At 35.6% G+C, this 26,932-nt stretch overlaps 1 protein-coding gene and 1 non-coding gene across 2 annotated transcripts; both read right to left on the bottom strand.

Annotated features, from left to right (window-relative positions):
- Positions 1-298: 298 nt before the first annotated feature.
- TRNAC-GCA (transfer RNA cysteine (anticodon GCA)) lies at positions 299-370 on the bottom strand. Its single transcript has one exon. It is a non-coding gene; the product is annotated as a tRNA-Cys (tRNA).
- A 16,113-nt stretch (positions 371-16,483) lies between these two features.
- Positions 16,484-25,017, bottom strand: LOC145028581 (Pectinacetylesterase family protein). The gene is made up of 12 exons (XM_078977276.1): positions 24,578-25,017; positions 24,335-24,417; positions 21,395-21,524; positions 18,458-18,537; positions 18,246-18,332; positions 18,029-18,153; positions 17,852-17,912; positions 17,699-17,755; positions 17,533-17,610; positions 17,314-17,419; positions 17,084-17,235; positions 16,484-17,016 (listed from the first exon to the last, which is right to left on the bottom strand). The coding sequence occupies exons 1-12, from the start codon at positions 24,705-24,707 to the stop codon at positions 16,885-16,887; spliced, it is 1,221 nt and encodes a 406-aa protein (XP_078833402.1). The 5' UTR covers positions 24,708-25,017; the 3' UTR covers positions 16,484-16,884.
- Between the last annotated feature and the right edge of the window lie 1,915 nt (positions 25,018-26,932).

Here is a 26,932-nt window from a genome sequence, read left to right as displayed (position 1 = left end):
GTAATATTTTATTAATTTTTCTAATAAATTAATATATATTAAAAAGGTTAAAGATCACTAATAAGGGTAAATTCGAATTTTTGTGTAATATTTTATTAATTTTTTTAATAAATTAATATATATTAAAAAGGTTAAAGAACACTAATAAGGGTAAATTCGAGTTTTAATGTCAATCAGGGAGTAGTTTGTAACAAAATTAAACTATGGGGACGGCCCTGTTAAAAATAGGACCATGTGTGGAGATTACCCAAAACATATGGACCATTTGTTTAATTTGACCTAAAATATATAACGTTAAAGGGCCCAAGCGGGTTCGAACCGGTGACCTCTTGATCTGCAGTCAAATGCTCTACCACTGAGCTATAGACCCAATTTTGATAGCATTACACCATTCTAATATTAATAAAAATAATCAGTCAAATGCTCTACCACTACCCAATTTTGATAGCATTACCCAATTTTGATATTTTGCCACCATTCTAAAAATAATAAAAACGATCGTTTCAAACAATGCAAACAAGCAACTGTACAAAATTTCTTAAAATTTTCAAGAAACTTCAAAATTTTAAAATTTTCGATTTTTTCAAAAATATAAAATGCTTATATAATAACTATTTTGCAAACATATGTGATACAATCTTTACTGCAAAACAATAAGGAGTGTATAATATTCAATATGACTTGACAAAATCAAAGATGAAAAAGTTGAACGTAATTTAAGACCCGCTATAATATTTTCAATTATTAAATTTAGACAAAACTCTAAAAATAGTTTCTGTGGTATGCAATTTTTTGGGGTTTTAATCCAAACCAGATTTTTTTGGATTGGTGGTCATTTTGATCATGTTTGTACGTAAATTTGATCCCTCGTAAAATTGAAATGACTATAATGTCCTTCTGTTATAATTTTTTTTTCTATTTACTTTAAATGAAAAAGAAAATAAATAATTAATTTGGGTCTCTCTCTCTCTCTCTCTCTCTCTCTCTCTCTCTCTCTCTCTCTCTCTCTCTCTCTCTCTCTCTCTCTCTCTCTCTCTCTCGTATACCCCCACATCTTTAACAGGAACACTTCGTCTTCCTCATATCTTCCTTCTTAGTTATCACCAACAACCGCCGTGACCATTACCTCATCATGTCCACAGATCTACAGTTACATCAAGATCTCTCTGCAATCGGACTGACATCTTTGAAAATCAAGCTTCTAACATCTCCAACTCTACTAAATACAAAATCTGAGGAATCATGTGCGATTCAGTTAGAGGACCAAGAAGTGGAGGAATGTCGCTTGTAGACAACAATGGGGGCTCTCCTTCGTCTTTCTTTTTCCCCGTCACAAACCCTTACACTCCATCGAACCTCCTTCCCTATTTCTTCTTCTCGTATCAAAGCTAAGCCACCCCACCATCCCACCCTTATTCTTTCTTCCAATCGCAACGGTGCTTCCACTTCTACCAATGACCTTTGTCGCCCTTCCATCGACGACCTCTACATTCCTTTCACTGAATGCTTCTGATCAACATGTTTCTTTTTGTACTTATTTCAATTGTAATCCTTTTATCTTATGTTTCAAGATCTAGTGTGGTAATGTTGAATTCTGAAGCAAGTTGTCTCTTTTGTATGAAGTAAACCTAGTTTTGGTGTGAGGTTAGACTCTCAACATCAAGTTGATGAATTTCAATGTGATAATTTCTTAACCTAGATAAAAAAAAACGGAAGTAGATATAAAGGGGAGAGAAGTGTAGTGGTGGTAAGTTTTTAACTGGATTCGTTTGCTGGTAGCGATTATACACAAAATAGTGAATGGATTTTCCTTTTTGATTTTGGGTTGCGGGTGATCTAATGGAAGAAAGAAAAATGGAGAAGAAAGGGTGGGTGGGGAAAAAGACGATGGAGGGGGGGAGGGAGAGAGAGAGAGAGAGAGAGATTTTGTATTTATTTATTAATTATAAAATGGTTAAAATAGAAAGAAAAATGAAAAATAAATATATTAAGCGTCTTTTAGTCTTTTCAATTTAGAGACGGACCAAATCCGCAACGAAACTAGCTCGAAAGGACCACTAATCCAAAAAAGTAGGGGTTTGGACTAAAACCCCCAAAAAATGCATACCATAGGGATATTTTTGCAATTTTGTCTTAAATTTAAGATTTCTTCATATTTTTTGATTGTTTTTCAATATAATCTTGGTGCGAATTATAAGAAACCAAACTGATATTTATAAAAATTAAATTGATATTATGTATTTATATTTTTTTGAATTAAAAGAAAGGCAAATGAGACGAAAAATTGAAAATCACTATATTATCTATTTTTCAATTTTGACACTTTATTATTATTTCTCTGTTAACAATGTACTTTTAATTATGTTAAACTTGCTCTATCACAGTTGATTATGTGGTTAGGACTAGTTAGTTAATTTAATCCTAGCTGTTAAATGTTAGGTGCATGTTAGTATCTAGTGTGTAGTATAATGAGATGTATATATTTCTCTTCTTTGTAATAGTGTAGATGCTTCTTGGATACACAAGTAATTTTTCCCCTTTTTTTCGGGTGAGACTGACGGGCGCGCATCAGGAAAGGCTGGCGGGCGTGCGCTAAGAAAGGCTGGCAAAGGAGTGCCAGTTAAGGGAGCATCAGGCCAGGACGACAGGAGAGTCTCCAGCAAGGTTGGCAAGGGAGCTCCATGCAAGGCTGGCACGCCAGAGCTGTCTAGACCATGTTAATGGACCATATATCATCAGTATATCTTTCACTTCTTCACTTAGATCATTATTTTACATTCTTTGATCTTTTGTTGCAAAAATGTCTGGAGAAATTCTCAAAACTAGAATGTTTCTTTAGATGATCTATATTTTCTTCATCACCTGGATAATCGTGGCACTCTTCTGTTCAATCAACAGCTTACTGGAGACAATTATGTGTCATGGTCTCGATTTATGAATATTGTCCTTTCAGTCCAGAAGCATCTACACTATTACAAAAAAGAGAAATATATATCTCATTATACTATGTCACTAGATATTAAGTTGCACCTAACGGCTAACAACTATGTTTAAATTAACTTACTAATCCTAACCACATAATTAATTGAGGTAGACTAAGGGGCTGTTTGTTTTTTGTTTGAAGATCTGCGCAACCACTTTTATCTGCGCCACGCAGACAACGCGCAGACATATGCCCTCGCAGATTGTTTGTTTTTTGGAAGTGCGCAGATCAGAAAACGTCTGCGCGAGGTCTTCCTGGCGCAGACATGGGCCACTGTCTTCAAAGGTCTTCAGACCTCATTTTAACCTAAAAAAAAAAAAAAAAAAAACATGGCCACCGTGCAGTTTTTTTTTTCTTTCATTTTTTTGTTAAAAATACATTTTTAATGTTTATAACATGAAATTAAGTTTAAAAATTCAATTTATTTTAACGGCCCGCAGACGTTAAAAACAAACAGTCTTCTTTTGCAGATTGCAGACATTTGGTCCACCTCTTCTGCCGCAGAGGCTTGCAGATGTGGTCCGCAGACTGCAGACATTTTGACTTCAAAAAAACAAACAACACCTAAGTATAATTGTGGTAGAGTAATTGTAACAGTGAAGTTTTTATTGGCTTTAGTTGCTCAAAGATAATGGCCACTCATTTATTTGGATGTTAATAATGTGTTTCTCAATGGAGCATTAGATGAAAAAGTCTATATGAAGTTATCATAGGGTATAAATGAAACGTGCCAAAAATACTTAGTAAAATTTTTTGTTTTAAATCAACCTAAACCATCAATAGTTCATTTCGAAAACCATCAAAGCATGTCAATGTAGAAAGTAGTTATCAAAGTACAATCCAAACTCATAAAATGCAGAACACGGGTGGATGTTGTGCCATCATGTCGGGCTCTTCCCCTTCGAACCGGAAGTACCTAAATACCACATACCATACATATAATGGGCCTCGCCCGATATTGGTCCTTGCCTGGCATCGACCCCTGTCCAATATAGATCTTTCAGTAACATGTGATGGGTCCCGTCCAAAACTTTCATCAAGCCCCGTCCGGTATATATACAAGCACATACAATACATACAAGAGTTACACAGACAGCTAGCATCCTATAAACATAAATCAATGCATCGATATTTATGCCTTCCACCCATAAATATTGTGAGGAGAATCACTATAATACCCCCCTCTGGCACGTATCACAATATTGTCCGCTTTGGGCCACTCGGCACGAGGACTTCCCAGGGGGTCACCCATCCCGGTACTACTCCCGCCTGAGTACGCTTAACTGTAGAGTTCTTATGGGATCTGTTGCCCTCATGGCTTTAAAACGCGTTGTGATAGGGAAGGTATCCACACCCCTTATAAGGAGATGTTTTGTTCTCCTTCCCAGCCGATGTGGGATCAGATCTAACCCACTTTCACCCCCCATTATAGGGTTCGACGTCCCTGTCGAACACATCGACCCGTGCCCTAGCTCTGATACCATTTGTAACATCCCCTCTGGCACGTATCACAGTATTGTCCACTTTGGGCCACTCGGCACGAGGACTTCCCAGGGGGTGGCTCGACGAGTTGAGTCGTGAAGGAACTCGATGAGTTGATTCACCGAATTGCAACTATGAGTAGCCTGGGAACTCGGCGAGTCAGGGGGTGGCTCGACGAGTTGGATCGTGATTTCAATGTTCTAATTTATAGAACTCGGCGAGTTTAGTCAACTCAGGGTGTTGACTTTGACTAGGGGTAAAATAGTCATTTTACCCTAAGAAGAATTATCAGTTCTTGACTAAGTATTGTGTTGGTAATGATAGCTCAGCGAGTCGAGAGATCAACAGTTCAAGGATCTAGCAGCTAGCAACGAGAGGTTTATTCGCGGGATTCTACACTCAGCTTGTGAGGTGAGTTTTCTCCAGTAGGAACGGGTCGAAGGCACCGATGTTGGCCCGTTTATGTATGTTAGTGTATTTCGGATTAGATCTGATGTTCGGGATAGCCCGATTTAGCTTATACGTTTCCGGATTTCATTCTGATGACGGGCAAGGCCCAAGGAAGGTTTTATTGTATGTTTCCGAACTACGGTTAGATGTCGGGTGGTACTCGAGGAAGGAATGCATGTTTAGTTAAACTTATTGTCTTTGTGGTACTTGTATGTGCCTGGTATGGATGTGAGTGTGGGCGGGGACCCGTATCTCATCACTCACTGAGTATGGATAGGGTTCCATATCTCATTATTAGCATAGTAGGGGCAGTGCCCAAGATAGGCGGGGCCTTGAGACTAGTAGTTATAGTGTTGTATTTGCCTGTTATGTACTAGCATGATTATATGTTATGGTTTGTATGCGTATAACGGGTGGGGACCAGAGACAAGTGGGGCCTAGTAGAGACATATATGTATACCAAGTGGGGCTTGATGCCAGGCGGGGCCTGATGTCAGATTCTTCAAATGTTGGGCGGGGCCCGATGTAGCTGGCTAAGCCCAATGTATGTGGTTATGTGATTATGTGTATGGTATGAGGTAGCTTGGGGAGACTCACTAAGCTTCGTGCTTATATTTTTCAGTTTTGGTTTCAGGTACTTCCAATAGCAAGGGGAAGAGCTTGGAATGACTGCAGTGTACACACCATTATTTAGCATGGGATGTTTTTACTTTTTACCCTGATATGTTTTCACAGATGTTTATGAAAATTTGAGATACATGAATTATGATTTTTATGTGATGATTTGTAGCTATGGTTTTATTAATGATTTAAAAATGAAAGTTTCGGACTATATTTTTGGGATGTTACACTTTCCCCATATTTGTTTATATTTTGGATGTTTATCCAAGAAACTTGAGAGGAGAAGAATTTTTTCATTATTATTTACTTTATTTTCAATCTATGTTTTTAGAGAAATCACCCTCATTTTATGATTTTCTTTGTACATCTCATTTCATGTTGTCTCTTTAGTGTTTTTTAAAAGCTTAGAAAAGGAAAACGAGAATTTTTCAGATCCTTTTTTGTTCACATTGTGATGAATTTTTAAGCAACTTAAGGCATGAGAAAAGAAATTTTTACAAGTGTTTATCCTATTATCAAGTTCATATTATCATAAAGTCGTTTTTAGTTAAGATTTTATGTGTACAACTTTACTCCGTGCAATATTTGTTTGTAAGCAAAGCTTTAACACTTGTACATTTCACACAACCTTCAAAAAAAATTGCTCAGATCTCTAAATATGTTTCGTTTTTATTCATCTAAATATCCCACAAGTTTAAAAAGACATTATCAGATCTATATTTCGTTTATATTCTGATGGATTGTTTAGCAAGTTGTGGAGAAAGAAGCTTTTATGAGTTCTTAACCCATCTTTGTTTATACTTTGGTGTTTTATCCAACAAATTCAGAAGAAAAGAAATTTTCGTTGTTTTTTTGGTGTCTTCTTTAGAAGTTTGAAAAAAGAAAAGAAGTTTTATGGGTTTTACCTTTCTTCGGTTTATTTTGATGATTTATTGAGCAAGCTGAGGAAAGAAAATAAATATTTATCAGCTTTTATCCTACTTTTAGTTCATGTTACCAAGAAAATCTTTTATTGACGATTTTCTATGTACAAGACCCTTTCAGATCTATTTTTTTTTTTTATATTTTGGGGTTGTTTAGCAAGTTCGAGTAAGAAAGAAGCTTTTACCCCACCTTCAATTCATGTATTACCAAGAAAATTATTTTTGTATAAATTTTCTATATAGAACTTCAATCCCTGAAACATTTGTTTGTAACCACAGTTGTGTTGCTTGTACATTCAATAATCCTCGGAAATCATTTACTCTTCACCAAAATACATTAGAAAACTTTAAACACCCATACCTCAAAAATTACACTAGCTATCATACTAGCTTAGCTTATTGTACAAATTGTCCATAAAATTACCTCAAAAGTTACCTCTACTCTATGGTTACCATTTCAGTAAATGGTTTGAAAAAAAAGGTGTATAAGAATATGGTACATTTGTCTCTTCTGAACAGAAAAAAAAAAGAGATTACAAGAATTGTGTATTATGATCTCATTTAAAAAAATGGAGGGGAAAGGGTGCACAGTACACCATAAGGTAAATGACAAAAAGTTGTGAAGAAAAAGCCAAAAGCAAAGTCGGCCCCCACCTGGTTCCTTCTCCAAATCAAGATTGATTTCCCGCTCTCCCGAGCTGCCATCTGACCAATTGGGGTTGAAATCAGGCCATCGATTGTCGTCCCGTTCTGGCAACGTCTGACGAAGTTCCCCGGAACCACCATTGTTCACCCCTAGCTACGACTTCAGTCGACATCCTCATACGAGAACAACCGAACCTCCAATCACCAATTGAAGATCTACCATAGCTCCAGAGCATTCTCCAACATGCAACAACAACCTCAACATTGAAACCCATCATCCTCCTCAGACTGTCCTTTGCCGACGATTTCCTTCAGTCGTCGGACCACCTAAAACTCAGTCAACATCAGCAGATTAGCATATTCGAAAAACAAAGCTCCGATCTCCCTCCACAGCCAGCGCCTTCCGTTGATTAACCACCAGGAAAGGCCTGCGAGATGTCCATGAATCACAAGAACCATTGAAGCACGAGATGTCCAGTCACCAATTTTTCCCTTTTGGCGCCCTCTTGAAAGATGAGAGAATGGGATGTCGGTTGGAGTACTTCAAAGCCGAGGAAAGCATAAATGGGACTGTGGTTGCCTAACCCAAATACATTCAAACAAAAATAACATTTGCGTTTCACCTAGAAAATGTGTTGTTCACATTCAATCGAGCTTTAACATATTTTGGGCTTCTAGCAAATTGACATTCTATTATATTTGGCTACACCAACAATAATAAAATATAGGGTACTTTTACAAGGAAAAATCAACAACTCAATGCTCATCCACTCCAATTCACTCAAGTTAAACCTGGCTCCAAAATATGCTTTACGGTCCAACTCGGTATTCCAAAAAAAAAAGGAAAAAGGAATTGGGCTAGTCACTTCCAAATGGCTTTCGATATATTCATTTAGGTAGTTTTTCACGTTAGCATTTTTACTGGGCTAGATCAATAAAAAAATGACCCAATTCTTGCAAGGATAAACTAGTCAGTCAGCCATTCAACGCTCACACAATGCAAGCACCACTCAACAAAATAGATTTTCAGAATATAAGTTGCGTCCTAGACTCACTTGACGTTTCAAAAAAAAAGCAAAAAAAAGGTTAGCATTTTGGCAAACAATCAAACAAATGGGTTGCAACACTCTCCTTGGGCTTTTCTTGGGTCCCTTTATGGACCACCTCAACAAGATATGGTTAAATTTTGCATGATGATAATCAACAAATTAATGCTAGCATGCCACAAGCTCCGCTCAACAGAATATGTTCCAGAAGATGTGTCGTGACCACCACCGAACAAAAAAAAAGGAGGGAGAAGAGTAGTGTGCTACTACTGTTACTACTCGTGAAGAATTTTAAAATAGCCCTCAGTAATCGCGCTACCTAGCTATTAGCAACCGTGTTGACAAGCTCCATATAGTCTTGCTACTCAACTCTCATCATTCCTGTTGGTCGACATCCCGCAGTCGCGCTGCCCAACTCTCGGCATCCGTGCTACACAGCTCTTGCATCACGTAGCTCTTTCCAGCAGTTATGTATCTCAGTTGTCAGCAACTATATATCCGACATTCCCTTTCTTCACCTCCTCTAATAATGGGGGGAAGGTTGGTTCAACACTATGCATGATAGTGCATTCCCGAGGTGACACTAATATATTGGATTGAAAGAGAAGCCTCATAGTTCAACCTTCGGGAGTCTCGTTGCCCAGCTCTTAGTAGACATGTTGCTCATCCATCGCTAGCAGCTCGTTGCCCGGCCCTCAGTGGCCATGTTGCTCAACTCTCGACAATATTCCCACTACATACCTCTTGGCAACAGCTCAACGGCCCATCTCTCAATAGCCTCGTTGAATAGCTCTCAACAAAGTCATTAGAAGACGAGGCACCAATTATCACTACAGTTAATGATGTTGCAGAGCATCATGTGCCATTACACTTTAGCTCGGGCCGGACACATAGATTTTCGGCCGTTATGCCCAATTTTTCAAGGTTCAACATCCTTTCCTTGAGTCTCTTGGATTCTCAGCCCGACTCCATTATAGCGGTAAGTCCGCCTGCAAGGTTCAGTACCTTTTTCTTGAGTCGCTTGGCTTCTCAGCCCAACTCCATTATAATGGCAAGCTCCGCCTACAAGGTTCAACACCTTTGCCTTGAGTCGCCTGGCTTCTCATCTCGACTCCATTATAGCGGTAAGCTCCACCTGCAAGGTTCAACACCTTTGCCTCGAGTCGCCTGGCTTCTCAGCCCGACTCCATTATAGCGGCAAGCTCCGCCTACAAGGTTCAACACCTTTGCCTCAAGTCGTCTGGCTTCTCAGTCTAACTCCATTATAGCGGCAAGTTCCGCCTACAAGGTTCAACATTTTTGCCTCGAGTCACCTAGCATCTCTGCCTGACTCCATTATAATGGTAAGCTCCACCTGCAAGCTTCAACACCTTTGCCTCGAGTCACCTGGCTTCACAAGTCGACTCCATACTAGAGCAAGCTCCACCTGCAAGGTTCAACACCTTTTCCTCAAGTCCCTTGGCTTCTCAACCCGACTCCATTATAGCAGCAAGCTCCGCTTGCAAGTTTCAATACCTTTGCCTCGAGTCACCTAGCTTCTCAGCCCGATTCTATTCCAGCGGCATGCTCCGCCAACAAGGCTCAAAGGTTCGCAACCTTTTCTTATATTATTCCATGTGATGCTCTCCCACATGATGTATTTACGATCAATGGCAGCTAAGCCTGATGCATTCCATGTGATGCTCTCATGCGTGATGTATCTATGATCGCTGGCAGCTAAGCCCTATCCATTTCGCGCGATGCTCTCCTGTGTGATGTATCTACAATCACTGGAAGCTAAGCCCGATCCATTCCGTGCGATGCTCTCCTGTGTGATGTATCTACAATCACTGGAAGCTAAGCCCGATCCATTCCATGCGATGCTCTCCCGCGTGATGTATCTACGACCGCTGGCAGCTAAGCCTGTCACACCCCCAAACCAAGGATGGCGGAAACGTCCGGGGGTGGAGGACTTCATGTAGAGTATCACAACAATTATTATAATAGTGCTCAAATTAAATACAACCAACACAAATATAATTGAAAACGTTACATCAAAGCACATGTTTACATGATTCACATCAATTACATTATAATACAAAATGAACTGTTTGACGATTTATCGTCCCATCCTCAAAACGTTGTTGATTTCCTGTTTTCACTGAATTCCTGAGAATACAAGTAGTTTTGAAAAGTGTCAACACAAAGGTTGGTGAGTTCATAAGAGATTTCGTTGGAAAAGTAAATCGTTTTCCTTGTAAAAGCGTTAGAATATGCATCCAGAAAATCCGATATTTTCTTTAAAATCTGTGTAATGTAGTCTTATGACTGAAGACCAAAATGTATAAGTAATCTTTCTTATTAATAGAAAATGTTATGTACTTAAATGGACATGGACGCGTTTGAATTAAATGAAATTTCTGTATGTTCTCATGTTCGTTAATACTTTATATATATGTAGTCCTAAATTAGAGGACCGAGAAATAACAAGTATTGACCATACTTAAAAGTATAAATGTGGTTTCAAATTATGTGTAGTCGTAACTACCAAAACCAAAAGTGTACAGTAATATCTGTACTCATAGAGATAAAAAGTGATTTTAAATCGACATAAAACTCATTTAGGTTTTAAAAATAAAATCCCGTAAACTTATGGATTGTTATATCCCTATGTGAGTCGCTATAATCATACTATGACTATGTGAACCTGCCACGACGTTCTCAGGTGTCGCGAAAAATAAAATGACATTTGTCACCCGTAGACCTGCAGGTCCAACTGTAGCTAGCAGCAAGGTGTGGGGTGTCAAACCCAATATAGATCTATATACAAGTATCACGTTCTCCCTCAAGGAGATTCTGATTATAACTACCAGGAATTATATCCCGTACTCGGACGTACGGGGAGAGAGAGAGAGAGAGAGAGAGAGAGAGAGAGAGAGTCTCACAATATAGGTTAACAAGTTTACGTGAAATGTGTGTGAATATAAATCTTTCTTTTATGAATGTACCCTTCTTGTACGAGTGTGTTGAGTGATGTATCATAAACTATACCTATTATAGTTTATCTAAAATGTATGTAATACGTATGAACTCTTTTATAGAAATGTATTAGTGTTATGAATTTATCAAACTATAGGTAAACAAATTTACGTGAAATGTGTGTGAATATAAATCTTTCTTGTATGAATGTACTCTTTTTGTACGAGTGTGTTGAGTGATGTATCATAAACTATACCTATTATAATTTATCTAAAATGTATGTAACATGTATGAACTCTTTTATGGAAATGTATTAGTGTTATGAATTTATCAAACTATACTTTTTATAGTTTAATATATGTGTTCTAAAATGAATGAATAATATTTATTATGAATGACTTAGTTTCAGTTCATGATAATAAACTAACAAAGAAACACATTCAATAATTAGAACTTATGATTATACACTTTGCTCAACATATTACAAAGTGTTATGATATTTACATGCTGTTGGCTAACTTTAGCCATTCTGCCCTGTTTTGGGAAAATCATAGAAAAATCATACGAAGTCGAAAACTAGATCCGTAAATTTTGAGAGTTCAAAAAATGTGTCTAGTTTACTCATAATTTTTATCACGATTTTTAATGACCTCCAACTTGGGTGAATAAGTCCAAAATCACAGACTGGTCCAGATTGTTGTTTGAAATGATAGGCAATTTTGTAAAAATCACCATAAATTGTAAAAAAATCGTATGGAGGTGTGCAAGTAGTCATTTTAAAGCTAAAAACTTGAACTATTTGCACCTTGTACAGTTTTGAAAACAAAAATGTTTAAGATGCCCAAAACAGTCCGTGAATGGAGTTGAACTTTTCTGATGAAGGCTGTTAGAAAATTTTAGTTATGTTCTTAGTGTTTTAACTTGTATTCCCCCCTGAAAACTTGAGAAAACATGAAAATGTAGGGGTATGAACTCACCTTGAGTGATTTCAGTAGATAAGTGTTGAAGAAGAGAGGTGTTCAAGCCAAGAACACTTGAAGAATCACTTGAAGATTCGAAGCTCTAACACAAATATGATGGAGTTTGTGTAAGATATCCATGATTTGAGTGGAAATAAGTGAGATAATCATAAGGAGAATGGATTATGCTTTCCAAATGTGGAAGAACACTTGATAATCATCCTTGAATCTCGAGTTTGGTGGAGAAAAAGTTTGAGAGAAAAGTGGTGTTTGATACTTAGTGAAATGAGAGCAAATGAGAGAAGTGAAGAGAGAGGATGTTTGTTCCAGCTCTAAAAACGTGGGAATGAGTGTAATTTGAGTATAAGGAACATTGAAGTGACCTAGGTAAGGTGGGGAGGTATGGCTGGTCATAGAGTGGGTGTGGGGTGGTTGCTTGTGACATTGGATAAGGCAAAGTCAACACTCCACCTTTAATAATTCACCCATTTGATTTTTATTATTTAAATAATGATTTTCATCAAAATATGTTTAAATTATGAATATTTAGAGTTTATTATGTTAAAATATAATTTCTGGAGAAAATCCCGCTTTAAAATCACGAAAAACGGGCTTAAAATGTTAAAAATATCAAAAATGGGCTAAAAGTGACAAATTTCTGAATTCTGGTCGAGGTTCGGCCTTCTGATGCTGAAACCGAGAGGAGGGAGGGTAGAAACCGAGAGGGAAGAAGAGGGAGAGTGGGAACCGAGAGGGGAGAAAGGAGAGAGAGGGAACCGAGAGAGGAGAAGAGAGACCGAGAGAAGAGAAGAGACAGATAGGAGAGAAGGAGCAGAGACCGAGAGGAGAAGAGTGGCGGAATAGAGACAGAGCGGTGGAGTAGAGACAGAGAGGAGAGGAAGAGACAGAGCGAGAAGCGAACAGAGGAAGCGAACAGAGAATGAGAAGCGACAGAGGCAGAGGCTCGGTCTCAGCTACAGGGGCTCGGTCCTCCGGATTCAGCCAACGGAGGCTCGGCCCTTCAGGTTCAGCCAACAGAGGCTCGGTCCTCCGGGTTCAGCCAACAGAGGCTCGGTCCGTCCAAGGTGCTTTCGGCCTTAAGGAGCTTCGGCTCCTTGAGAAGGGTTTCGGTTCCTAAGGTCCCGTTTTCTCGTTTTTACCCCGTTTTAAGCCGTTTTTGACCCGGTTAAGGGCCGGAATGACCCGAATGATTCTAAAAAGTTACAGGAAACTTTTGAGAGAGATTTCTCACACTTGGAGAGATTTGGGAGAGATTTGACATTCTTGGAGAGATTTCTCATACACAGAGATATTTGCGAGAGTTTTCACATACTTGGAGAGATTTGGGAGAGATTTGACATTCTTGGAGAGATTTCTCATACAGAGAGATATTTGAGAGAGATTTCACATACTTGGAGAGATTTGGGAGAGATTTGACATTCTTGGAGAGATTTCTCATACAGAGAGATATTTGAGAGAGATTTCACATACTTAGAGGGATTTGGGAGAGATTTCTAATACAGAGAGATATTTGAGAGAGATTTCACATACTTGGAGAGATTTGGGAGAGATTTGACATAGAGAGAGATAGAGTGAAAACGATTGAGAGAGGATCTATGTGTGACAATTAAGAGTGTCCGGCATCGCAATGCATGGTTCGTAAACCCTGTTAAGCCTTGTTTAAGGATCTTACACACTCCCGATGAGTATGCATCATTGTTTTATCGGTTTGGCTCGCCACGTACTACAGTTTTAGGTTAAGGAGATCTAGATGTTCGCACTTTTTGCTTTATGATTTCTCATTAGAATAGAAGTTATGTAGAAGTTTCATAGTGTAAATTTTAGTACTCACGGGCAAATTGAGTCAAAATGTTTGACTTGCTGACTTTAGTTGACTTTGACTTGACCGAAATTTGACGGTTGTCACAAAGCCCGATCTATTCCATGCGACGCTCTCCCATGTGACATCTCCATGATCATTGACTGCTAAGCCAGATCTGTTCTTCTAAGTCGCGCAACATAAGGCGTGCAGTGTCACGCACCGTAAGTCGTGCATCATTAGTTTATATCATGTCTAGCAGCATGCTCTTGGTATTTCTTCTCCCACTGTCATCATGGTTTTCCTGTGCTCGGACGATCAATAAAGTGTTTTCTACATTACATCCTACTATAGTAAGGGTACCTCTCAACAAGAATGTTACCACAACAACAACCATGTTACCTACAACCTCTCAGCATCTCTATTACTTGGCTCTCGACAACAGTCTTGTTGCACATTCTCTACCTTTAGCCTCATCGCTTATCCCTCAGCATCTATGTTGCCTGGCTCTCAGAAACAATCTCACTATGTATCCCATACCTTTAGCTTTGTCGCTTATCCCTCAGCATCTCTATATCCTAGCTTTTGGTAATAGCCTCGTTACGTAACCCCTACTAGCAACCTAATCGCCTTGCTCCCGGAGCCTATGCCACCTATTATATGGTCAACAACCTTACGGTTTATCTGTTTGACAACATCCATCTTGGACTGGAGTTTTGCTACTTTTTATTATGCCAACAAATTCGTTGTGTATTGATATAGAAAACTTGCCTTATTCATCATAGTCTGATCCGACTACCAACGCTACTCACATCATACTGGGGGGAATCGAGCTAGGTATAGACAAGCAGACTATGTAGATTATTATCAACAACATTCCACCAAGACGATATAAAAGGCCACAACATCTGCTATGCACACTCATATAGAAGCCTCGATCCACATGTCATCATCAGTAGCAAGCTTGCTACATAATGACAATAACAACTGCATCGGGTAGCAGTCTCAGGGACTGAATGGCGAACTTACGAGTCTCAGCTACCTTGGCATGATGCCTTATCAACATCATTTTCGTATAGCAACCTCGCTCTGCATGATCACAACAACAGTTACGTTGCAGCATACTAAACGAATCATACTCCTTACAAGGAAAAATCATTAAGCCAGCCCAGGCTTGGCTCATTGCACATCACCACGACCCTTATGGGAAAGGTTCGGTCATTCTCTTTATTATATAATGCATTGGTGCTTTGTCTAGTCTGATCCGATTGTCAACAATCTAATCACATCATACTAGGGGGACTTGATGACACATGGTTTATATGACTGAGTTTAATCCAATGTCATTGGCCGCGTACCCATAACATCGAACTGGGGGGACTTGATGATATCAGGTCCATTAACATGGCATGGATAGCTCTAGCGTGTCAGCCTTGCCCGACATTCCCTTTCCAGTCTTGTCTATCACTCTTTTTTCAGCCTTACCTAGGACTCTCCTGTTTCCCTAGCCTAGCGCTCCCTTCCCAGCCTTTCCTGGTGTGCACCCGTTAGCCTCGCTCGGCGCCTCTGGGCGGCCTTGCCTAGCTCCTTGTTAGTTGGGCCTGAATTGGGTTGGCCCAAGGCCTGACCTAATTCTAGTTGACCAAGTTATCCCCTATAAAGTTATCAATATCTCATCCATGGAGTTTCCCCTTGTCTCAGCCGCCACCCTAGACTCCAACTGGGTGGCTCAACCGTCACCCTCCACCGTCAACCACCATACATTACCTCCAATACCAAGATGGTTCTCTCCAACTAAGGAGAACCAACCCATCTTTACCATCCGATCTAACTTGATCGTCAGAGCCTGCTCCCAGGACACAGTCCCTGGGGCACTTCTAACGGTCTTGTCTGTTGTAACCTCACAGATTCCCTCTGACGTAGAAGCACACTCTTAGAGCAGGCGGTCGGAGCCGATCTCGCATCAATAACATAACATTATAATTTATAATAATACTTAGATTAATACATTGTAATATTTAAATAATTATTAAATTACATGTATATTAAAATTAATTTTCGATGGGTTGAAAGCAGGTTGATAACTTTTACCTAACCCAACCTATTTAATTAAATGGATTAGGCGGTTGACCTGTTTAATTTAAATGGGATGAAAATCTCAACCGAACCTTCTACTATTGGGTTGGCTTCGAGTTGGTGGGTTTGATCGATTTTTGTCAGCTCTATTAACACGTTAAAACAAACTTTAAGCACCTAGACTACAAAAAAATATTAGGGACGTTTTAAAACAAACCGGGGAAATTTATAAGGTTAGAATGACATTTTTAAAAAACAAAAAATTATAAAAAAACCGATTTCTGTTATATCAGTTTAGCTCTTACGAAGGTAAATTTTATTAAAAGGAAAAAATTCTTTAAAAACTGGTTTGGTTCAGTGTTTTTTAGAAAAATCGGCAAATTGGGTTCGGGTTGGTGGGTTATAATCAACTTGTTGTCATATTCCGAAAAAAAAATATATCATCTGCTTTGGATTGGCAGGTCGGACTTCGGAGTCGTGATTCTACGTCGATTTTAATATTTTTCGAGTATTAGGTCATAAAAATGTAAACTGTAATCAACTGCATATTCAAATTTTAGCATAGAGGCAAACATTTAACTATTTAAGATAAATGTGAAAGACAGTGAGAGATATTACATAGCTAGAAGATAAAAAAACAAGATCAAAGAACAAGCCCACTCACTTAACAGGGGCTAATTTGTGTATTGTAATTAGTAATTACAGCATATTGAGGTTTGAAGAATGAATGATAATATAATGGGCTAATTTGTGTATTGTAATTGGTAATCACTATGTGATATGTTGTTGTTATCTGTATATGGGTGTCTTCCATTCCATTCCCAAGTTATTCCTTTTTGGAGGTATTGTATTATGTATAATCAATTAATCCATTGATTTGATTTGATGGGAGGGTTTTATTGGATTCGAGTATACTACTATACTAAACATGATCGTATTGGTATTCGTTAGCACCAATGAGATTGTGACAGGTGGTATCGCAGGGATATGGGCAATCAACTTTTATAGAAACATTTCTTCCGAAGTACCAATCACCAACTGATTCTGCAATTGTCTGGATAATGTTTGAAAATGGATTAATAATCGATTAAAAGCAGAGATTTATACAACAAATAACAAACCTGATTATGCAATTGTGGGGAGTCGGGGGCAAACCATGTGTCTTGTGATTCACTTTGGCAGTGAGCGAAACATGAATTTATAAACGTTCCTCCTCCTCTTCTTGAATAGAGCACGAATGACCTTAGAGCTGTAAGCATCTCAACCCTAAAAGCTAAACAAAATGAAAACGTTCAAGTAATTTGTATTAACTTATTAAAACTAGTCCTCTTTGTAGAGACAAATCAAGAACCTTGCAGAACGCTTATTTGGTTAGGAAGACATTCTTTTGGATTCAGTTTGCAATGATTCCAGTGTCCACGTGGATCAGCAGATGGTGGAACTAATATGTGGTGAAACTGTCACAAACACATGTTAATCAGAATTCTTTCTTGCTTATATCAAATTAGCACAGTAAGGCTAGGGTTGTTTTCGATGATAATAAGTGTAATGATATATCTATCTATCTTACTTGGTATACATCGTAGGCAGAGTTTAAGATGAAAACTGGAGGCGTTATGTACTTCAACAGATACTGAGGGAAGATGCACTGCCAATTAACAATTATGTCAAAATAATTTTCAGTTTATGAAGAAAATCGAAAGAAAAGAGAGTGTAAGCTATTAATGAACAATTACTTGTTTGGGATCAGTGATAGAAGTCGTGCAGTTCTCATCCAGGTTCTGTTCTATTCCCTGTCACAAAAAATTCCTTTTATTGTTTCTGTTGTGTACAAAAATATCAAAGAAATGAATTTATTTACTATATCTTTAATTAGTTTGTTGGGGTACCTGTAGAGTGACAAGATGCTGAAAGAAAGTTCTTTGGGTGTGGTTCATGGTGATATCTGGTCTGCAACCCGAAAAGGGGAAAATCAAAATGAAAATATATACTATATATTAATTAAAGCAAAAAAATATTAAACTATTAATATTTAATATTTAATAAGAAGTTATATAAGAACATACGAGTCCATGAAAAATCCAGCATCACCCAGACATTTGACAGTGGTGGTATTTGGTAGATAACTGGTGAAGTTATTGCAATGCAAGTAGGATGCTAAACCCCCAGCTGAACACCCAGAAAGCAAAGCCTGGAAAATTTAAGTCAACATACACACAAAAAGTAATACTACTTACTATATATTGAGTAGATTTTGAATTGAGGTGTATTAATTGTATATACCTTGTTAGCAAACCTCATGCCTTTTGGCAGAAGATCTTCAATAATTCCTTTCCAAATCCGTTGCCCTCGGAAAAACAGAACTAATGTCTGTTTTTGAAGAAAATGTTAGAATGTTGGTACTATTAGCAAGAAAGATTATAGTATGTATTTGTTAATGATAAGAAATAAGAGGTAAACAATGAAACTATTTAAAATCGTATTTATTATTTTACCCCATTGTCAAACTTATTATCCCCAGCAAAAGATCCTCCATCGCAGTATCGAAGCTTCACACGATTCCAGTTGTAAAAATCTGTTTATCATAAATGAATTTTCTCATGTAAGAATTCTTATTGGTGTCTCATAAATGTAGATTGCAGACCAAGACAAGGAATATAATTAAAGATGATTTATGGTTTATTTTCATTTGAATTACTTTAGTTTGGGATATGAATAAGAATGAAAAAAATTAATAGATATCTTGGTAAGCGAAAAAGTTTCACGGATCATATAGAAAAATAAAAAAGGCCACTTTTGTTTATGGAGTGGAAATTAATATTAAAATGTTGATGTACTACTATGTGTCGACGTAATTGAATCTACATTTTGTAGCAAGTGTGTGGGTAGCACTATAAATGGAAGATTTTGTAGGAGGCAGAAGTTGGCTGTTTAAATTTTGGCCCTAGATTTATTAGTATTTAATAAGTATACATTTATTAATTATAGAATAAAGTAAAAAGAAGATAGTTTGCCTGTGGTCCTTCTTGTGGTAGGTCACACCCCATTTTGGCTATTTTTTCCTATCATTTCGTTGTACTCAAGGATGAAACATGTAATGTGTTTCAAGTGCATTCACTTGGAACTAAGCCTCTTGTTTATTGGACAAAAATTATGGTAATTTTAGTTGTCCAGTGTAACAAAAACGGTCTTAAAAAAACCAGTGACAATCATGTTAGGACCTCGTTTTTTTTTATTCATTAACTAATGTATGGATAAAGTGACTGAATGGGTAATGATAAAAGCGTACACATAAGGTTTTTTTCTACTCACAGAATAATTTACTCTAATTTTCATCAATTGTAACTTGAGAGAAGTTGAATGGAAAAAATAAGGACAACTAGGTCAAAGTCTGGTGGCTTAATACATTAAGCAAGTTTTTTTTTACTTAATCCATTGAGTCACTCCAGATTAAGTCAAAAAAAACAATCATGTATTATCAATTATGTATTAGGTGTTAAAACTACAAAGCTGTGAAAAAGAACAGTGAGAAGTATAACATTGCAGTAAAAAGAATACTGATAATATTGCAGTTGACCATTGTCTATTAGATTCTGTAATGAAATATGACAGGAAGAAACGCAGTAATATAGGTAAATGACGTTGGTATCCTTCCATTTGTAACCCTACAATAGTGGAAGTTTAAGAAGGTAATGTCCAACCAGATAAAAGTTGGACAAAAGGCTTCGTGGAGGCAAGGTGAAAGCTGGAAGAGGAAAGCAAAAAGAAATCCAGTACTTGTCTACAATAATGAAACACGTGAATAGGACAAATAGAATTTGCGCGGGAGCACATGGAATGCAGTATTCTTTATTTATGGTTGAATTAATTTACCTTTGGATTTCAATAATTCTTAGAAAACTATACCAATATTGGATAAATTATTATATGATACAAAGCTATATACTTTGTATTCCGTTGTTAGTTATTCTTTTTTTGAATTCTATTTAATTACTATGTAGGAAAGAGTGAATAAACAACAGTGAGGGGCATTACCTTTTTATACTTATTTTTGAAAGAAAAATGGTAAATCGTTCAAGCAATTTAAAAACAATTATACAAAATCATGATATGGTATTCAATTTAGACATGAAACTCGCATGAGTTTTATAGGCAGGTCCCACCATCCTTTGTGTCATTGGATATAATACATAATCCAAAAAAACATATATCTACTATTTAGATCTAAATATAATGTATATAAAAGCACATGGTATCTTTCTTTTTATTTTTTTATTTTTTATGTTTTGTATATCTTACCTTTTGGCATGGATGGACAAAATATTACTTTATTAAGTACTTATTATTTTTTTAATATACTAAATATGTGTTAGAATTTTGTTATTAAAAAATAAGTAGGAATGCAATCTATCATTATTTTTGGTAATTATGTTCAGTGTGTATTAAACTTCAAATTGATTGTAGGGTAAAATACATAAACATACGACTTATTATGGAACTATATTCACAAAACTCTTAATATTACTATTTTTATTTAGAAAAAGAAAACATTATCTTTTTATCGATCAATTTATCAAGTAGAACCCTATTAATCAATTTCATTTTAAGTGATCTTACAATTGTGGCCAATGAGGGATGACATAGATGTTCCGTGTTATTTTTTTTTATTATCAAAAGGTGAAACTCAATAGAAATGTGATGTGGTTGGTGTGACATGGTTGCTGATCAAATTTACTTCATGATAAGTTATAAAATGACAAATAAATGATAAAGACGACGCATGACATCAACCACATCATGTTTAATTGCTACATCATTTAAATAAAAATGATTAATAGTTTCTTATTGAAATTTTGGATAAAACTGGTGGATAAATTCTATAATGCATGTTTTTTAATAAAATAATATAAGAATTTTTGGGTTGGTTAAAAAGACACCCCATATTATAATATGGACACTCTAATTAATTTTTTCAATATTTTTATTAGCTAAAATTGCATTGTTTTCCGAAAAAAATGACGTGACATTTTATAAAAGTGTCAATAAGGTGTCTTATTAGCAACACCCAAATTTTTTCATATATAGATGAATAATATGTCATCGTTTTCAGTATTTTACCTTTGTTGTATGACAATTTATCATTTTGTTATGATTGAATTTAATCTATTGTAGAAAGACAAAACTTTAAACTTTCATCCATGTACCATATGGTAATGGTTCCTCCCTTAATGAAGTCTTTTTTATGTTTTTCATAATAATGCTAGTGAGGTTGTGTTTTTAATTGGGACCATCATTTATTTTGTTTTTGTTATCAAGGAAACTAAAGTCTAGAGTTGAAGTTTATAAACATCTTAATCATATCCATTAATACAAAAGTATTGGATGATAAAAACAAATTAAATGTAACAAGAAAATTAGGAAAGCAACATTACCAGGATTGTGATCGGGATTATCACTAAGAATGCCAGAGAAGGTTTCCAACTTGTTCATTAGTCTTGTAGATCCACGACGGGTTTTAGCTCTCTCTGCACATGTTTCGATATCATTACACCACCCACCACCCTATCATTACCATTCCAAACCACTAATTATCATTATTATAAACATATAATGGACCCCACAAACAAAACTCTTGTTCGATATGAAACGTTATACTGTTTGAATCAATGGAACAAAAATGTAATAACTACTTAATAAAGTAGCTTCCTTTGCAATAACGATGCATTCAATATGAACCATAAATTTTGGAAAAGCAATCCATACATTTATGGATTTAAAGTTAGTGCTTGGTTATTGTGTTTTTGCTTAAAAACCCATCAATCTGCATAAGTCATTTCAAGAAAGAGAGAAACGTACATCTTTCCCTAACTTGGTTATATACGGGATCATTTTTGTTCTTCACAAAAAATCAAACTAAAATACTAATCATCTATAAATTATTATTATAAAGACAAGATTACATAAACGGTCCCTCTCGTTTCCAAATTTGCATGGATGGGCCATAACTTTTTTGTATGGTTTCGGGTTCTTTACATAGTTGGTCATTGGTTCATGTAAAATGAATTTTATACTCTTTTAATTATCTTTTACTTTATTTATTTAATTACAATCTATGTTGATATTAAACTACAATAGGCCCATCATACCCATCCCACCTCACCCTACCTGTCTCCCTTCTCGTTTTGTCTCATCTCCTCCGTCGCAATGACGGCATTCTCTTTCCCATCACCACCACCATCATGACTACCACCAACACCATCAAAATCTCATACAACCCATACAATCCCCTCAAATTTCTCTAAAATGTTGATAAGAAGTTTTTTCGAATACAACTCATAAAACATAAAACCTCCATCTTATGAATAGGATTTCTGCCTCTAACAACATTCACACACATTAGGTGAAGACTTGTGAAATAAACACCTTGTATCTTGGTTTATACTAGTACAAATGAAGAGTTCATCAAGCTATGGACTCAAAAGGGATGAAATTTGAAACAATAGCTTGATCAATAGGGGAATATAGAAAGAAATGCATACCTTTACTAAATAGACACTTAAACTTCTACGACACTAGCCATTATAATCTCGTTTCTTCCCCGTCAACAGCATAACAAAGGGAAATATATGGAGAATTTGTTGTCTTAATTAACTTCCAAACAAAAAATGAATATTTTTAACATAACTTTTTCTATTTAAAAAAATGACATGAGTCACGACCAAAAAATTTGTCAAATATTGATAATTTTTTAGAAGAAATAAAATTTAGTCTTTTTTGCTAAAAAATTCAAATACCCAAAGATTACCATTAAAACTATTAAAAAAGTTGGAAAAAAATACTAGGGTTTTTTATTTAAAAAGGAAAATTATTAGGTTTAAACAAAATAAATCAAAAAATATAAAAAGTTTTACAATATTAACCCAAAGTATTATGATACGTTCAATAAACCGAAGACTGTAATTCTAAATGAAGGTAGGAGCAGAAGTTCTTATCTTAGTGGAAAGAAACATATATATCAAATGCAATTTACAAATTTTAAGCAACGGACACATGACTTGTTTGTTTTATAATTTTCTAGCAACAAACAAGTAACTTGGTTTACTTTTACGTATCAGTAACAAACCTTTGTGCATTGTATAATATTATATGAAAAAGACAAGTTTGAATTTTAAAAATTAGTGTTAAAACATTGATTTAATAATTGTCCATCAATATCATATTGTTACCCGTTGATTTATTATTTCTTAAGTACATCATGTTGTTTTATTTTGTAGAGCAAATTCATCAACAATGAGCTACAGTTACAGCCTACTAAATAATATACTATTAACTATAATTGATCTTGTCATGATTAGGTACATCATGTAGTTGTGGTTGTAATGAGAAAGCATCTACAACATGGGTAGGTTGAAAGCATGTGACTAATGATATGTGAATTGATGTGTTTTATTTATTTAAACTATTACGATAAAAAATTTAAGCAATAGATTTCTTTATCTTGTCAAACATTTATTCTGTATAAAACATAAAACATTTGAATACACACAACTACATATGTAATTTAATTTTATATATTTCTAACTTAATTTAATATACTTTTTTGATCATACTTATGAGTTTTCGACTTTTTGATTTTAAGTGTAAGGAGAAAAAAGAAAGGGAGAAAAGTATAGGGACAAAAGATTTGTTTGTTTTTTCTCTCAATTTTTTCCAGTTAATTCAAGAAAGGAAATTATAAAAAGTGGAAGATTTAGTAATTCTGTAATTATTTTTTATAACGATAAAATTGTCCATTTATTATCTTACCATAATCACAATTATCAAATATTTATGACACATACACACACATCTGTCTTACGTCTTTCTCTCTCCTCACAAACACGCACATACACATGTGCATAACAGAAATACACATGCAGAAAGCAATACACTAAACCCTTTATGTGTCTTAAACTCTTAATTACAATTATGCTCCGCTTGCAGCTATAAATTTTTTCTATAAAATACATAAAACCATTTTTATATTGGATTTGCATATACTCTTCAAAACATCATAAATGATACACATGACTGTTTTAACTTTCTTACTTCTACTTTTGACCATTTAGTGATCATCAAGTTATAGTCAATCACTATAAAGTTAATTCTGGAAAAAGTAAAGTAACGCTAAATAACTTCAAACAAGAATAACATAGATCGCATCGACACACACACAAAAATAAATAAATAAATAAATAAATACTCAAACTGAAACATACTCATATTCGAGTTATCACGAAAAAAGTATTAAAAAAATCGACAAAATATGATGTGGCATTTGGCAAAAGATCTGGAAAAATGCAAAAGAGCAAAAGAACAAAAAGTGGAAGTACCTCAAATTGCAAAAGCCAGTTGCGAGCTCCGGCGCCGAATCCTCTATGTATATGATAAGCCGGTAAACTACCGTCCAAGCAATCTACACACACAGACACAGATTCATCATTCCAAAAATACGTAAAACACCTTTAAAAGTTCAAATTGAAATATAATAATAATAAAATGATCACATGTAAACAGAGATTCCATTATAATTTTGGTATTGATATATATAAATAATAAAAAACATTTATACATACAAGCTCCAAGCACCGTAGTGCTGTGAACCACGGTCATGTTCACCAGAAGGCGATCATCGGAAGAAACAGACGTTCCGGCGCATGTTAGCATGGCGCTGACGAGTAACACAATCGTAACAACCAGCTCCATTCCAGTAAGCTTCTCGATCAACTGTTTTCGATACGAATGAAAGGTTTAAAGTGAAAACAAGAAAAATGAAATCCTAACTGTATCTTATATGAATCTCATTGTCGCTTCAGCGCCAGCAAAAAAAATCGAATTCGGCGCGTTTTTTCTGATACGAAAACAAAATCACTCTCAACAAAATTGGAATCAATCGTATCTTCTATGTATTATAAAAAATTCCAAACGATTTATGAGAAAGAAAAGACAAGAAGAAAGACAATAAAGACGAAGAATCAATTTAGAGAGAGAGAGAGAGAGAGAGAGAGAGAGAGAGATGAAGAATGAAGAATGAAGAGGAAGGTTTCGGTTTTGAATATGGAGATGGGCGGGGACTGGGAAGAGTGAGTTGATGGAAAAGAGATGGCCCACCAAGTAAAGCGTGGTCCCCACAGTGAATGGATGGGTGAGTGGGGCGGGCCCACGGTCCAGCTTAGAGCCCTATTGATGAAAATTATGAGAGGAAAGTCAAAAATTGAGTACCTGGTTTGGTTGTTGTCATCTTGTTGCGTTTGGTGGTTTGCCTAACAAATTGACAACCAGTACTTTTATTTTGTGCCTTCGTGGGTGTTATGTGTTTTCAAATGATACCTTATTAGTTATTACTAATTAAATACGATGATAAATACAATATAATGTTCAAATATTTAGGTATTAGTTTTCATTATTTAAGACCAGATATTTACTTTCTTATTCGTTACAGCGCAATTTATTATTAGGAGGTAACTAAATTAATTATTAATATATTTTGCTTTCCTTTTAAACCAATTTAAGAGATTTGTATCATCTAATTCATGAAAGACTGAAATGTGTCTTCTTTTGCAAAAGAACATCATGTTATTCTTCTTATTAATTATATTTGGATGCTAATAAATTATAAATACACTAACAATCAATATTTGATAGGGTATTATTCGTCTACACCAATCTTAACAATAAAATTTATAATCTTAACAATATAATTTATAATCTCAACATACAACTATTAGATCGTCTATAACCCAACATTATTTTTTATATTTAAAAAAGTATAAAAAAAATTAATGCAAATAATGTTTCATTTGCAATCTTACATCATTTTTTTGCACAAAAAAAGTTATTATATTTATATTATACCTAATCATGTTTAATAAAATAAAAATAAATTATTTAATAAATATAAAACTTAGAATATATATATACTCATGATTAATAAAGTAAAGTTGAATAAACATAATTTATGATAAAATAAAAGTAACACATGAAACAGTTGACATCATTTTGATGCATATTTCCAAAATCTAGTATTAGTACCATCCCTCACCCTTTTTTACTCCTAACAAGTGTTAACATTGTTAATAGAGGTATTGATATTACTACTACTCTGTAAGATCTACGATATGAAAGTTGAAGATTTGTCTCATATTTTCATTAAATGTGAGATATCCACGACTATTTGGAGTTTCATTAAGAAATGATGTGATGTTTTACATTCCATTGTTTGTTGAGGTGGTTAGATGTAATTCATTGGATTGATGTGGTCCAATTGTCTACTTCTAAAAGTAATCTTATGGAGGCTATTATTATCAGGGGTGAGGAAAGGCAGGTATCCACTTAAATTAATAGGAATCGAAACCGACGGTTTCCATAATGTTGGAATCGGAACCGGAACCAGTTGTATCGGTTCCTAAAGATTTGGAACCACTCCCAAAACTGCCGGAACCGGTTCCGGTTCCGGATACCCGACGTCTTACTTTTAAAAACTAGAAAAAAATTACATTACGAGAAAGTTATAATTTTATGGCTTACCTTTTAATTTATAAATATTATAAAAGGATGTTTAAAAGAAAAAAAAATAGTTGTGTATATCCTAAATTGCAGTAGGTTGTTTTTTAGTTTATAATGGTGTGTTTGGCACGGAGCATTTGAGAGTGTTTGAGAGCTTCTAGCTTCTAGCGTTTGATAAAACACTCCGTTTTGAACAGAAAACATCTTTTGACACTACAAAGCTTCTAGCGTTTAGTTTAAACAAAACACTTCAAATCTAAACGATACTTCACACAACGTATAACAAAACGCTACCAGATAGAAACTACCCGCAACCTGCTACCAGCTATTTTTACCGAACACACCATTGGTTTTAGTTTTACATATTAAAATGAATTCCAAAACTAAATAGTTAACTGTAAACAACCATCTTATATATAGGATGT

The sequence above is a fragment of the Lactuca saligna genome, chromosome 2, assembly GCF_052625555.1.
Source record: "Lactuca saligna cultivar CGN05327 chromosome 2, ASM5262555v1, whole genome shotgun sequence".
Classification (NCBI taxonomy): Eukaryota; Viridiplantae; Streptophyta; class Magnoliopsida; order Asterales; family Asteraceae; genus Lactuca; species Lactuca saligna.
Note: the sequence above shows the minus strand (reverse complement) of the source record. Positions and strands in the feature narration are given on the sequence as shown.

What these genes read in the sequence shown, in the direction of transcription:
- LOC145028581 (XM_078977276.1), bottom strand. Translation starts at nt 24,707, where the DNA reads ATGGAGCTGGTTGTTACGATTGTGTTACTCGTCAGCGCCATGCTAACA. An exon ending in AGCATCTTGTCACTCTACAG is followed by an intron (nt 17,756 to 17,851) that starts GTACCCCAACAA and finishes TTTTTGTGACAG; the next exon opens with GGAATAGAACAGAACCTGGA. An exon ending in CTGCCTACGATGTATACCAA is followed by an intron (nt 17,420 to 17,532) that starts GTAAGATAGATA and finishes TGTTTGTGACAG; the next exon opens with TTTCACCACATATTAGTTCC.